The sequence below is a fragment of the Mycetomoellerius zeteki genome, unplaced genomic scaffold (genome assembly GCF_001594055.1).
Source record: "Mycetomoellerius zeteki isolate Tzet28-1 unplaced genomic scaffold, Tzet1.0 scaffold707, whole genome shotgun sequence".
Lineage (NCBI taxonomy): Eukaryota > Metazoa > Arthropoda > Insecta > Hymenoptera > Formicidae > Mycetomoellerius > Mycetomoellerius zeteki.
The window spans coordinates 905,747-918,196 of NW_017257728.1; the positions used below are offsets into that span (position 1 = coordinate 905,747).

General features: G+C 37.9%; 1 protein-coding gene across 2 annotated transcripts in view; it reads left to right on the forward strand.

Annotated features, from left to right (window-relative positions):
- The window catches only part of Myo10A (unconventional myosin 10A), a 47,586-nt gene that overhangs the window by 18,905 nt on the left and 16,231 nt on the right, over positions 1 to 12,450 (forward strand). Inside the window, exons 12-27 of one of the 2 annotated variants that reach the window (XM_018458214.1) lie at positions 58 to 215; positions 459 to 836; positions 1,447 to 1,790; positions 1,906 to 2,374; positions 2,446 to 2,648; positions 3,312 to 3,583; positions 3,711 to 3,887; positions 4,699 to 5,149; positions 5,545 to 6,341; positions 6,867 to 6,971; positions 7,242 to 7,723; positions 8,255 to 8,533; positions 8,609 to 8,820; positions 9,041 to 9,236; positions 10,161 to 11,142; positions 11,716 to 11,958. In XM_018458214.1, coding sequence (XP_018313716.1) covers positions 58 to 215; positions 459 to 836; positions 1,447 to 1,790; positions 1,906 to 2,374; positions 2,446 to 2,648; positions 3,312 to 3,583; positions 3,711 to 3,887; positions 4,699 to 5,149; positions 5,545 to 6,341; positions 6,867 to 6,971; positions 7,242 to 7,723; positions 8,255 to 8,533; positions 8,609 to 8,820; positions 9,041 to 9,236; positions 10,161 to 11,142; positions 11,716 to 11,958 — 5,748 coding nt within the window. The remainder of the gene's footprint in view (positions 1 to 57; positions 216 to 458; positions 837 to 1,446; positions 1,791 to 1,905; positions 2,375 to 2,445; positions 2,649 to 3,311; positions 3,584 to 3,710; positions 3,888 to 4,698; positions 5,150 to 5,544; positions 6,342 to 6,866; positions 6,972 to 7,241; positions 7,724 to 8,254; positions 8,534 to 8,608; positions 8,821 to 9,040; positions 9,237 to 10,160; positions 11,143 to 11,715; positions 11,959 to 12,450) is intronic. The other variant, XM_018458215.1, reaches the window with a different exon arrangement.

Here is a 12,450-nt window from a genome sequence, read left to right on the forward strand (position 1 = left end):
AAGTCTTGTTTATGTTGGATTCTTATAATAAGATACTTATAATAATCGTGATTATAGATGGTCAGCAAGATGTTCCAACATGTCAGAAACACTCATGAAGCTAATAAAACTATGAATAAACCGAATGGCAGATTTGTCACCATGAAGCCGAGAACTCCGACTGTTTCGGCTCGATTTCACGACAGTCTTCAGCAACTCTTAGAATCTATGTCTCAGTAAGCATTCAAATGATAAATTTTCTGTGCGATATTAAAAATTGGTAGACGCTGCAAATTATGAGAAACCATTTTTTAATTAATTTTATAAAGCTCAGAAGATTTTGATAATATTTAAGAAAATCTAAAATGTCTACAAAGTTTCTTAATTGACATTTTTATTGATTTCTTGGATTTTGTAATAATTATTATTGTCACACTTGACAGATTTGAATAGTTATTTCTTTTCCAATGCACTTGCAGATGTAATCCGTGGTTTGTCCGTTGTATCAAGCCAAATACTGAAAAAGCTCCGATGAAGTTTGACATGCCCTGCGTGCTTGAACAATTAAGATATACGGGCATGTTAGAGACGATCCGTATCAGGAAAACTGGCTACCCGGTTCGCCTTCTGTTCGGACACTTTGTGGATCGGTATCGTTATCTCGTCTCAACGCATTTACCTAGGGGAGCGCCCAACAAGGAGCTCTGTAGAATCATTTTAGACAAAGCGGCTCCGAAAGAGGCACAGTCACAGTATCAACTTGGACTCACACGAGTATTTTTACGCGAATCATTGGAGAGAGCTTTAGAATATAACAGAGCATTGATTCTGGAGAGAGCAGCCATCACAGTCCAGAGGTATGTGTCAAATTATGCAAAAGAAAAGACACGGAAGGATATTTATTACTTTATAATTATATTAATTGTATATGAATATATATATACTATGTATACATAGTATATTTGATATAATTTTCTAAAAGGGTTTGTCAAGCATTCGAAAATAATCAGATAACGTGTCCTGAATTGTTTTTTCAATATGTCGCCGACGTCTCATTCATTATATTCCTGAAAGAAAGTGAATTGAAAAGTATTTACATTTCAAATTAGATTTATCTAATTTTATACGAACATAATTTAAAAATCATATTCTGACAAAACTGTTGCATTATGACAAATAATCTTAGCGCATTTATTGTAAAATTGTCATCAATTCTTGAATGATGTCATTGTTGTGCAATGTTTTCACAATTTGCCTATCAAGGTTGCTAAATATGAAATTACTATAGCATTGATGTTTGTTACTTATAATTGGTGCTTAATGGATTACGATTAAATATCTTACAGAAATCCATCCTTAAATGTCTCACAGAAATCTATCCTTTTCAATTCAATTGAAATCAACGAAATTAATGTCAATAAATGTGTGAATCTTTTCCGAACGTTGTTCTAACGGTTTCTCTTGCAGATATACGAGAGGATTCTTGGCTCGCAGAAGATTCCTCAATATTTCTCGAAGCACAGTTCTGATACAAGCAGTATATCGTGGTTATCGTGAACGTAAACAGTTCCGTGCGATGAAAAAGGGTGTCCTAATGGCGCAGAAATTGTACAGAGGTAGGAAACAACGAGAGGTATTCAATATATTGAAGGAGGAGATGGCGAAAAGAGCGGAGATCGAAAGAGCCAGTAAAGAGCGAGCGAAGGCGAAACAACAACGAGAGGAACAGGAGAGGACCTCGCGAGCTGTAGCTGGTGTAAATCACTTGGAGATTCCCGCAGAACTAGCTTTTATTTACAGCAAGCTTGATGGTGCGTATTTATCAGAATAAATATTAAAACATCATAAAATTTATTAAAATTTTCGAATGTGTTTCTTCCACAAATTATTTTTCGAATTTTTAAATATCTTTTTTGTAATACTTAGATTGGCAACCCACACACACCGAGCGAAACCTTCTCAAGGTCGTTGGCCAAGTCATCCCGATAAATTATACGTACAATTTACCGTCCGACATCGATCAGTATCAATTCTCGAAGTTCACCAATATTTATTTCAAGAGTCACATCTTCGGAATGAAACGCGAGCCGATCAAGACACCGTTCTTAGCAAAGGCTCGCGATCAGGATTACACGGATTCTTTGATGATCTTTAAGATGATATTGCGTTTCATGAATGAGAGTAATCTTAATGGCAAACGCGAGCAAGCGTTGGGTGACTACATTGTTAACAAGGGTATCGTGAACGAGAAATTGAGGGATGAGATATTATGTCAGTTGGCAAATCAAACCTGGAAGAATGAGAACGACGCCAATAAGGAAAGAGGATGGTTGCTGCTATCCAATTGCTTGTCAGCATTCCAACCCAGTGCCACGCTCTTTAAATACTTTCTGAAGTAAGTGTTTTTGGTTACGGATGATAACTTGTCATTTATCTCTAATTAATTATTTCTAATTCTTTATTCAGATATGTCTCCGATCACGCCTACGACGGCTACAAGGCTTATTGCCAACGTAAATTGTTGCAAGGCGAGAGAACGGTACACCATATGATGATTAATAATCAACAAACAGTGCATCAAGTACCCAGGAATTATCCACCGTGTGTCCTAGAATGGCGAGCCAACAGGAATCGCGTAAATATGGCGCTCAACGTTGGCTTCTACGACGGTAAATTGCGTTCTCGAATTCGTAAAAATAATTTTATAAAAGATAGCTAATTCTGCAAAGACAGATTTTGAACAGAGTATGCTATCAATTTCTGATAGGCAGAAAGGCAACAAAGGACCCCGCATTAATTATATGAAAAATTGACCGTGAAATGAGCTGTAGTTTATGTGATGAAAAGCCTTATATTTACACAAGGTTCAATAGTGAATAGTTTTTGAACTATCGTTTAGCAAAGGTGTAAAATCTTGTGCTCAAAGAATTATACTTTTGATACAACTCAAAAACTATCCATTATTGAACCTTATGTTAATGATGTCTTTTATTCATGATATTAAAAGCTATATTGTGTGTGAAAATTTATTTACCAGGATCGAATTTTTCACATAATTAATGATCTTTTCACACAGAATGTATAACATAATCTATGTCGACGAACTGCTAGAACAAAGCCTACTAATATGCTTTGCCAGTAGATTGACAGCAGAAACTAAGCAAAAGATTTACAAATCCTGAGATTAATGTGACACATATTGCTACAGCTCTGCAGTGAGAATCTGATCGAGTTTATTGCTAATCTGTCAGCAATTTGCTAGCATTTTGCTATCTGGAAAAGTGTGCTGCCATAAAAATTCCATTTGCAACTGATAATTTTTCATTTTACAGGCGAGACAACTACATGCGCGATAGATTCCTGGACAACATGCGAAGAGTTGGCTAATCTCGCGGTTCGGAATCACGGGGTAGAGAACACTGGCTGGACTATTACGCTCTGGAATCAACTGGACGGCCCGGACGCTATTGTGACGGAGACTAACGGCTTCGATTACGTCCTGGACCTAATCTCAGAGATGGAATTGGCACCAGCTTTCCCCGCTGCCAAGCATATGTTCTTGGAACAGCGCAAGAATAGTCTGCCGCCCATAAAAAAACGAGAAGTAAGAGAAATTCAGCGTTGACTTTAATATAGGAATTTTAAGTAAAAATAAATTGTAGAAATGTGCAGTGAAAGAAATTGTTGTTAAATTGTTAAGTTTTGGTTTAAAATAATAATCTCCTTTTTAGCACGCTCAAGTTATTCGGGAGTTGGAACAAGAGATGGAAATTCCTATTCTAAAAACCTTCCAACCTTTGGAAAGAAAATCAGTGCCAAAAGTAGTTGACAAGCCCGTTGAATTGGAGATTCAAGTACCCAGGCGGCCGATAGTTCCTCCGCCACAACCACCCGTTACGAAACTACCCGTATGTATTAATTTATTTAATTTTACGATTTTTAATCTGACGAAAATTTTTCTTACAATTCTTCATATAATCTTTTCGAATTTCTGTATAATTTTATAATTTTTTAAAAAGTTTTTCAAATTTTTTGTATTAATTAGAACATTTCAGTACTACTGAAGTCTACATTTTTCTGGAATTCTTTATACACATGAATTCTGAAATATTCTAATGTTAAAAATGGTAAAAAAACGCCCTTTTTTATTCCTTTCATTCCAATTCACTCAAAATCCTAACTAACTGCTAAACAATTATTACCAACGGCATCGTGTTCAGCGCAAAAAAAATCTTTGGAAAACGTACTTTTCTAGTCATAGTCTTATCTAGTCATAGTCAGTCTTACATACTGGTGGAAAAATTTCGCTGAAATTATTTCACGTTTTGGAACACTTTTCAGCAAATTTCAACATTTCAGAAAAAATTCAGTTTAATTTCAACGATTTTTAGCTGAAAAATTCATTTTTAGCAAAATTTCAGAGAAATTTCAGCAAAAATTTCAAATAAATTTCAGTTCAATTTCAGCGATTTTTCCGTATGTTAGTTGAAAAATTCGCATTTAGTGAAATTTCGGCAAATTTTCAGCAATTTCGCTGAAATGTTCCAAAACGTGGAATAATTTCAGCGAAATTTTTTTCACCAGGGTGTGTTATTCAACCTAGAACTGTCTACATAAGGTTGGATAATCAAAGTTCTATTGTATTTAATAATTTATTAAATCATTCTTTTACCAATTGTATTTGAAAAGGTGATATCAATTTTATTTGGATACATGCAGATGCGAAAACAATCGCACGACGTTATTTTGGAGACTACAACGGAAATGGGATTGTCGAGAAAATCCGCTTTAAACGACCGCTATTTTGAAAAGGAGAAACAGCGTAGCCGAAGTTTGGACAACCTGCTTCAGTCGGAAGTCGTGCCTTCACCGGTAAAACTTGCCAATCTCGGGCTTTCCTCATCTAAATTGAACGAACGATATCACAGTTTGGAAAGAATCGGTGAGACTCCGGCAGTCAGTAATGTTGAGTACATGACACGTACTGAGATTACACCGGAGAGGAAGTATAGCAGGGTCACAAGGACGACGGAGCCCAACATCGAGGAGGAGGATCTCACGATTGACTTTGAATACCCGGATATTCAGTCCGTTAGTCAAACCGGAAGATCGGAGGATGATAAGAGCTATATAAGGTCGCAGACCAGGTTCATCAAGTCGCAATATCCTGGTAAGTAGCTGAGTAAAAATCATTCGGGAGAATTCCGTCCATATCCCCATAACATAAATCCACTTATGGTGCTTAAAAATTTTTCTTTCTCAATGTATCAGAAAACTTTATATTAAATTAATTGACTAATTAGCGGTGTGGGCAATTGGATCTTCTCAAATCAAATTTATCATCTTATTTTCTTATCATTTTTCGAAAGATTTTCAAAAATTTTATTGCATATGCATTATGTTATGACATCAATGATCTCGAATTTGTTCTTTATTCTCGTTATTTAATTCGCTGTTGCGTAAGATATATTTTACACTTCGAGAATTTCCATCGCAGAGAAAGTTGGCAATTACGCAACTAAATTTTTTCGGATCGATCGCGTATTATTCCCTTCGCATTTACAGGCAAACGTGCGCTGCCGGGAAGTCAGTCTAGTCGCGCTTACATCGAGAAGAGTGAATATGGTGTAAAATCGTCTGCCATGTCCGACACCAGCGAGGCGCCTTCTTTAGCGTCGCATGTGAGACGCGTTAGGGTGCCCAGCCAAGCTTCCGACGTGGATCAATTTTTAGATGAGCTTTTTATGCCCGTATTGGATGGCAATCTTGACGAACTATCGGATGCCCGTAGTTTGGCCGCTTCGATAAAAGGTTCATATGATATCAGGACATCTGGCGACCAAACAGTTTCCGAGAATCTGCAAAGAATCGACAGTCGAGTTATCAGAATAGCCACAGTTGATGACTTTGTCGAAGGAATGATGATGAGAAATAATGATGTGAATATCGATGCCGGTGAATTGTCGAAAAAGATTAAGGGAGGTGGCAATATGGACATCCCTAATCAAAACGCAGCTTTTAACTTCACCCCTATTGCACAGAGCATGATGTCACCACCTATGATGATGCCCATGTTTAGCGCTACTCAACAGGTTCCGCCCGCACAGAATACCAGCATGAGCATGGGTGCAAGTTTCATGCCCATTCCGATCTACAGCATGCAGGGACTCAGTTTACCGCAATATCCCAATTCACCGCCTAGCCAAAGCAACGATATGATGGCGTACCAACAGAATCTGCAGCGAGCTTTCCTGCAGAGTGCAATGGCGCAAAATATTCAGATACAGCAGCAGCTATTAGCGCAGAATCAGGCTCTGCAGCAGCTGTTGGTTCAGAGCCCGCAAAACTCAGGACAGCAACCGGTAAGAAACTAGTAAAGAGAAAAAAAATAGAGAAGAAAGAGAGACAACAAATCTGTACATAAAGTTTAATATTCGAGGTTTATGTGATTAAACAGAATGATTAACGAATTGATCTTCTTTTACCGTGATTCAAATTTAATTAAACCACAATTGTTAGACATAATCTGTCTAGAAGAGTCCACATTTTTCTTTTTCCAGACATTTAATTCTTCAAATAATTTTTTGATATTTTTTCAAGAGATGTTATTTGGATAATATTGAACTCCTAAAAATTGAGTCACGATAAATAGATCTGAAGCAAACGTTGCATGTCGAGCACGATCGCGAGAGGTTTACCGCAACCGGTACGGCTCATAATCACGTTCACGGTCACTTGACTATCATTAACTCGATGATATATCATCGATAACCGAAACCGGCAATATTGTGCGCTTAATGAGAGCTAACTCTTAACGAAATTATCGTCGTTCTGGACGATCCTGTGGGTTTCTGAGCCGCACCGCGGCATGGGGTGTGTGTTTCCAGAGCACGGTGTTACCCGCTGGCCCCTCAAGCATGAATCTTGTTCCCTCAGCCCCCCCAATCGGTGCCCATATGGGGCCCAATGATTCTATCGGACGCTACTCCAAGGTATCTACTGATTTTAACTAACCTACGCTGTACTTATGGCTTTCCTAGGGCTACGGAAATATCATGTGCATATCGTCTAGCAGAAACTGAAGAAGATATTTGTGGAATTAAGGCCAACCTGATCGAACAATGTCTTATTCATCAAATCATCTCGTGACTTTTTTCGGAATACATTTTTTTTAATTTCGAGTCAATCCTGCAAATTTCATTGCTGTAAATAATTTTCTAAATAAATTGAATAAAAGCTCCATCTAATCTTTCTTGGATTAGGTTTCATTTAGAGAACCCGACGACGGTGAATTATGGTCAACCGAGAAACGGGGAAGCTCCGTTCTAACTTCCACTCCAATTAGTCAACGACAAGAAACGATGACAGTAAAAGCCCAAATTCATCGATCTCAGAGTCCACCAAGGAAGAATGCTGAGACCAACAGGAAGACAAGCATTGATTACGCGCGAAAGCTTAGCGTGGATCGTAAAGTAGTAGATAGGAAGGCGTCATCAGCACAGGCAGACATGAAGAGAACCAATTTAAATAAGAATAACATACAGAGTAACTTTACTAATGTGCTCAGCGAACTGAAAAACAGGAAGAGCAGCGTGGACAGCAATCCTTCAAGTTTGAGCAATAATAAAGGTGTTCCTCCACCCCCGCCGATGCCTCCGCCTTTAGAGTCTCATGATCCTTCCGAATCTAGACCGTTCCTCGATCCATACGGTAGGGCGAAGACGGTGCGCATCGGAAAATGGAGGTAAAAATCCACAATTCAACAAACTGATAGTGAATTTAGACTATTTAGAGAATTACTTGTTTTCATAATATAGGGACAATCGAAGGATAAAGTTAAAATAATAGAGCAAATGAGAGCCAAGCGCTGTAGTTAATGCATACAAATTAAAATTCACAATACATTGTTATTATTAGCTTAAATTATAGATAAAAATTCGAATGTTCTGACTCATTTTTGAGCCATTTTCAATGGAAATTGAATTAGTTCGATTGTTCGACAAGTATGCTCATATAAATTTCGATGGTGAGAACCATTATAGTTGTTAAAAAGATAAATTGTGTGTGTCATTCACAGTAATTACAAAACCGAATGAACTCTTATTGATTTAAAATAATTTTATAAATAAACGACACACATCCAAAGAATTAAGAAAATTAAAACAGTCAAAAATATAAAAATAAATATAAAATGATCACTTACTAAAAAGTTGGAATGCATAAATAGAACATTACTCGTTGAATAATACTAATATCTTATTTTCATGTTGCCTAGGTGGCCACCGCCTAGCGACTCGAACGAGAATCAAGGGCAAGACAGTTTCATAGAATTCAAAATGCGTCAGCAACATCAGCAACGCAAATTAACGCCGCAGTATCAGGAGTATGACCAAGGCGAAGGCGAAGCTACAACGGAAGGTGGCGTTGAGTGGGAAGAATTCGAAATTGAGAACATCGTCAGCAACGAAGATCGATCCGTGATTGCGCAAACGACCGCGGCGAAACACGAGAATGGATACAAAGAAGAAGGAGAAAAGAAGAAAAAGAAATCGAAGTAATAGACATCATACTTCTCCTTTTATATCGGATTTAAGAAAGCGACGATACAAATTGTTGGATCTTTTCGTAGGTCGGCGTTGGAAGTGGGCGCGCAGAGACCATCTCCGGGAAGTATAGGAAAGTTGAAGCTCAGCTCAGAGATGAGGCAGAGATTGGAGAAGGTAACGGCGAATCATAGCGTAAGATCCACGAAGACGGCTGAGAAACCCGCTCTCCCGCGAGAAGATGGGAAGGTTAAACGGTTGGAAGATAATCGGAAGCTTCTATTAGAACAGCAACTAGGTAATTAAATAATTTTTTGTATATCCTAGTGTTATCCTAGAACACACCAAGTCCAGAAATGGGACATAAAACTTCTTAAAGGTATTTAAAAAGTCTTTAATCCTATGTGTTATTAGTCTTATGTGTTAATTTTGGACATGCGTGTTGTCTGAGATAAAGCCACAAATATCAAAATTAGGAGTAGAAATATATTTATTGTTCGAAAAATTGGAATTTTAAGGTGGCAGGTGGGACGATTATGCCTCTACTGTTGATGACACCCAAAGCGTTACTTCTAAGGGTACAACCGACATGATGACACAAGCTCAGGTGGTAAGAACACAGATTGAAAGAATGGAACGGCCTGTACCGCCCCCGCCGCCCATCACGCCGCCGCAGCCACCGAGTCCAAGAGGCGGTAGTGTATACAGTAACAGGTAATGACATCACGCAGATACAACAATAAATGATTTTTCTGTCTTATGTTGGAATTGCCTAAAATGTTAAATAGATATTCAGAAAAAATTATTTAAAACTTAACACTGTCAATCTTAACCTATAATTTATAAAAGTAATAACAAATAGAAAGTAAGCAAGCGTTGTACCTTTAACCAGTAACTGATATGGTACTTTTGATCAGTCAATACGTCGGATAATCATTTAGTTTAGCTATCTTACCTCCAATATTAATAAAATTAGGCGCTCATTAGACGCGATTTTGAATGAAATGAACGAAGGACACCATTTTTGACAGATTCAATCGTTTTATGGAAAAATGAAAATCGCGTCTTTGTATGGCAAAGTTCATTTTTATATATTTTATGTATAAAGTTGTATATACGGTGTAAAAAAACATTAAAAATATAAATAAAATTAAACTTTTATTGAATATCTTATCTTTATACACACATTTTATACATTGGTTAAAGGTACAACACTCCCTGATCAGAGGTACAACATGGGTGTTGTACCTCTTTGACCAAAATTCAATTTTTTTCTATTGTAAAAAAAGATGTACAAAACATAACAATTTAAATCTATAAAAAATATATGTTACTGTCAACACTTCAAAGAATATTTTAGAATTTTTTTTAATTTTTAGACATCAAAATACAACTTGCACAAGAAAAAATGTCAAAATTGGTCAAAGGTACTCCACCTTCCCCTACATCAAATTTGAAAAATCTGTTAATAATTTTTTAAAATAATATTTTTAAATGAGTAATTATAAGTATATACATATTAATAAAATGAATATTTGTGTGAAAAGCCATAAAAAAGATGCAGAAAAGATTTTGTTACATCAAATATAATGAATGTTATTAAATGACAAAATCAGCAAATAATTTATTTGTTTTTAGTCAATCCGGTGTACCTCAGCCGCGATCTCCGCCAGCACCCATCGAACCGAAAACACGCGACTCCTTCCGCACGTCTCCGGACTCCGAGACTTATGATCATTTCTCAAAGAACCAAATGTTCAGCCAAAGTCGTGATATCTTCGCCTCGCAGCAACATTTACGCGACGGTCACGATTATCGAAACGATTTCGACCAGGTTCGCGCTCAGGATGCCAAGTCGAAAGACTTTTATAGCAAGGACAGCATCGATCTGGCAAGTTCGGTGCGCGATCGCAACTCCGACTTCGACTCGCGTCGTGACCTCAACTCCGAGCTCTTCGACTCCAAGTACGCGTTTGACGGATCTGCCGGAAAACGCGATCCCTTTGGCATGACTCGGGACGTATCCCCTAAATCTCGGGACAGCTTCGGGATGCCATCGCCGCGTGACTTCGGTGTAATTCCGAATACGAGGGAGTCTTTCAGTGTCGCGCGGCAGAGCTTTAACAAGTTGGATCGGGATGTGGATAGGCGGTCAAGCGTAGCTTCGACCCATCGCACCGACAAGATGGAAAGGATCGAGATTGAAGAATGGCCGGAGTTTCTCAAACCGGTATTACCGCCGGCGGACAAGCCGGAGATCGAGAAAGTCCAGGAGGTGATGAATACCAAGCTCTATCCGCAGACCTCTAACGCGCATTTTACATATAACAGAGTTACATGGACTCTGAGAGTCAAGAAAGAGGTCTTTGCGCCTAACGAAACGCTAAATAGTCCTCTGGCATTACACTTGGTATTCTGTCAGGTTGTATACGACGTGCTGGCGACCTCCAGCATAAAAATCACCAAGGAAGACCGGCAGAACATGCTGAAGATGCTGGATAATTATGGCGTTACGCTGGATAATCTTCAGAGCACGCAACACAAAATCACGATCAAGAAGAATGTCGTGGACATGGCAAAGCAATGGCCATTATACTTCGCCCGGATATTTCCTGTATCAGTAAGTTTATATTTATTTTTCCATGATGCCTAAAAGCACTAGCCGACAAAATTTCACTTTTTTCATATTAAGTTGATCTGATAGGATGTTTCTTATAGTATTTTTGTGCTTTTATCTGTTTGCCAAATTAATGAGGAGGACAAGATTTTTGAGTATAACATGCATTAAAAAAATTCCTTTTTTCATATCTTTTCTACTCAGACGTAAATATATTTATAGGGAATAGCTGCTGAATTTAATAATTCTCTACTCATTATAAAAGATTTCAAACAAAAATTAATCATTTTAATTAAATAAAATACTTTGTACATAAATGTGTGTGTGTGTGCTGTTAGCAAAATATATATCAAAATAACACAAAAATCAGCCAAAATTACTCATTTAACGAAATCATCGTCGACCAGTGTAATTTAAAAGCGTTTTTCCTCTATCTACCGAAAAACGCCGATCAAAAAACAGAAATGATCTGAAAGTTTCTTTATTACTTCACGACCCGATAATCTCAATTTAAACTCTGCTGAATTAAAATTAAAATTAAATTAATTTAAATATAAACTCTTAATTAAAATCTAGATCGGCCCTCAACACCCGGAGACGCAACACGTGGCGGTGTCTCATCACGGACTTCGGTTGGTCAAGCGCACACTAAATGGAGATCTGATCATTTTGGAAACCCTACCGCTAGAGGATATTGTCTCCGTAAATTCTTCCAGGCCGGGTGTGTGCGTGCTACAGATCGCGTCGGGAGTCAGATTACCCCTACACACAAATCGCGCCCCGCAGTTGACGGAGATGATCGGCAAATACATTAGGCTGGTAAGTGTGATCTTATCTTTTCTATAGACGCGGTCGAATATCGCACGCTCGTCTACGACCAATTAGCGATGGTCGACCGCAGAAACGATAACGGCACACATGATATACCTCGCAACGTGCCTGTAACGAGGCAACCACGGACAACGCCTAGTGTAAATTGCGTTTCCAGTGAGCAGTCATATATGCTGGCCAATGCCTCCTTCTCCGTCTCTCTTTATTCTTCTTCGCTTTATTTCTCCCCTTTTCCACAATCGGAGAACGTCAGCATCAGCGATCCATTACCGACGCTGCGTGCTCGATGCTTCCATTCTTCTACATTTCTTCGGTATCACAATGTGGAGTTCGCTCTAAATCACATCGAAAAATTTAAGACACTTAACACATATTTAAACGAAAATTCTTTAGTCATCTGTGGCAGAATGAAGCAAGTGTCTACTACTCACAATGTCATCTTCTGTTTTCTTTATTTTTATAATTTGTATAGTTTTTATT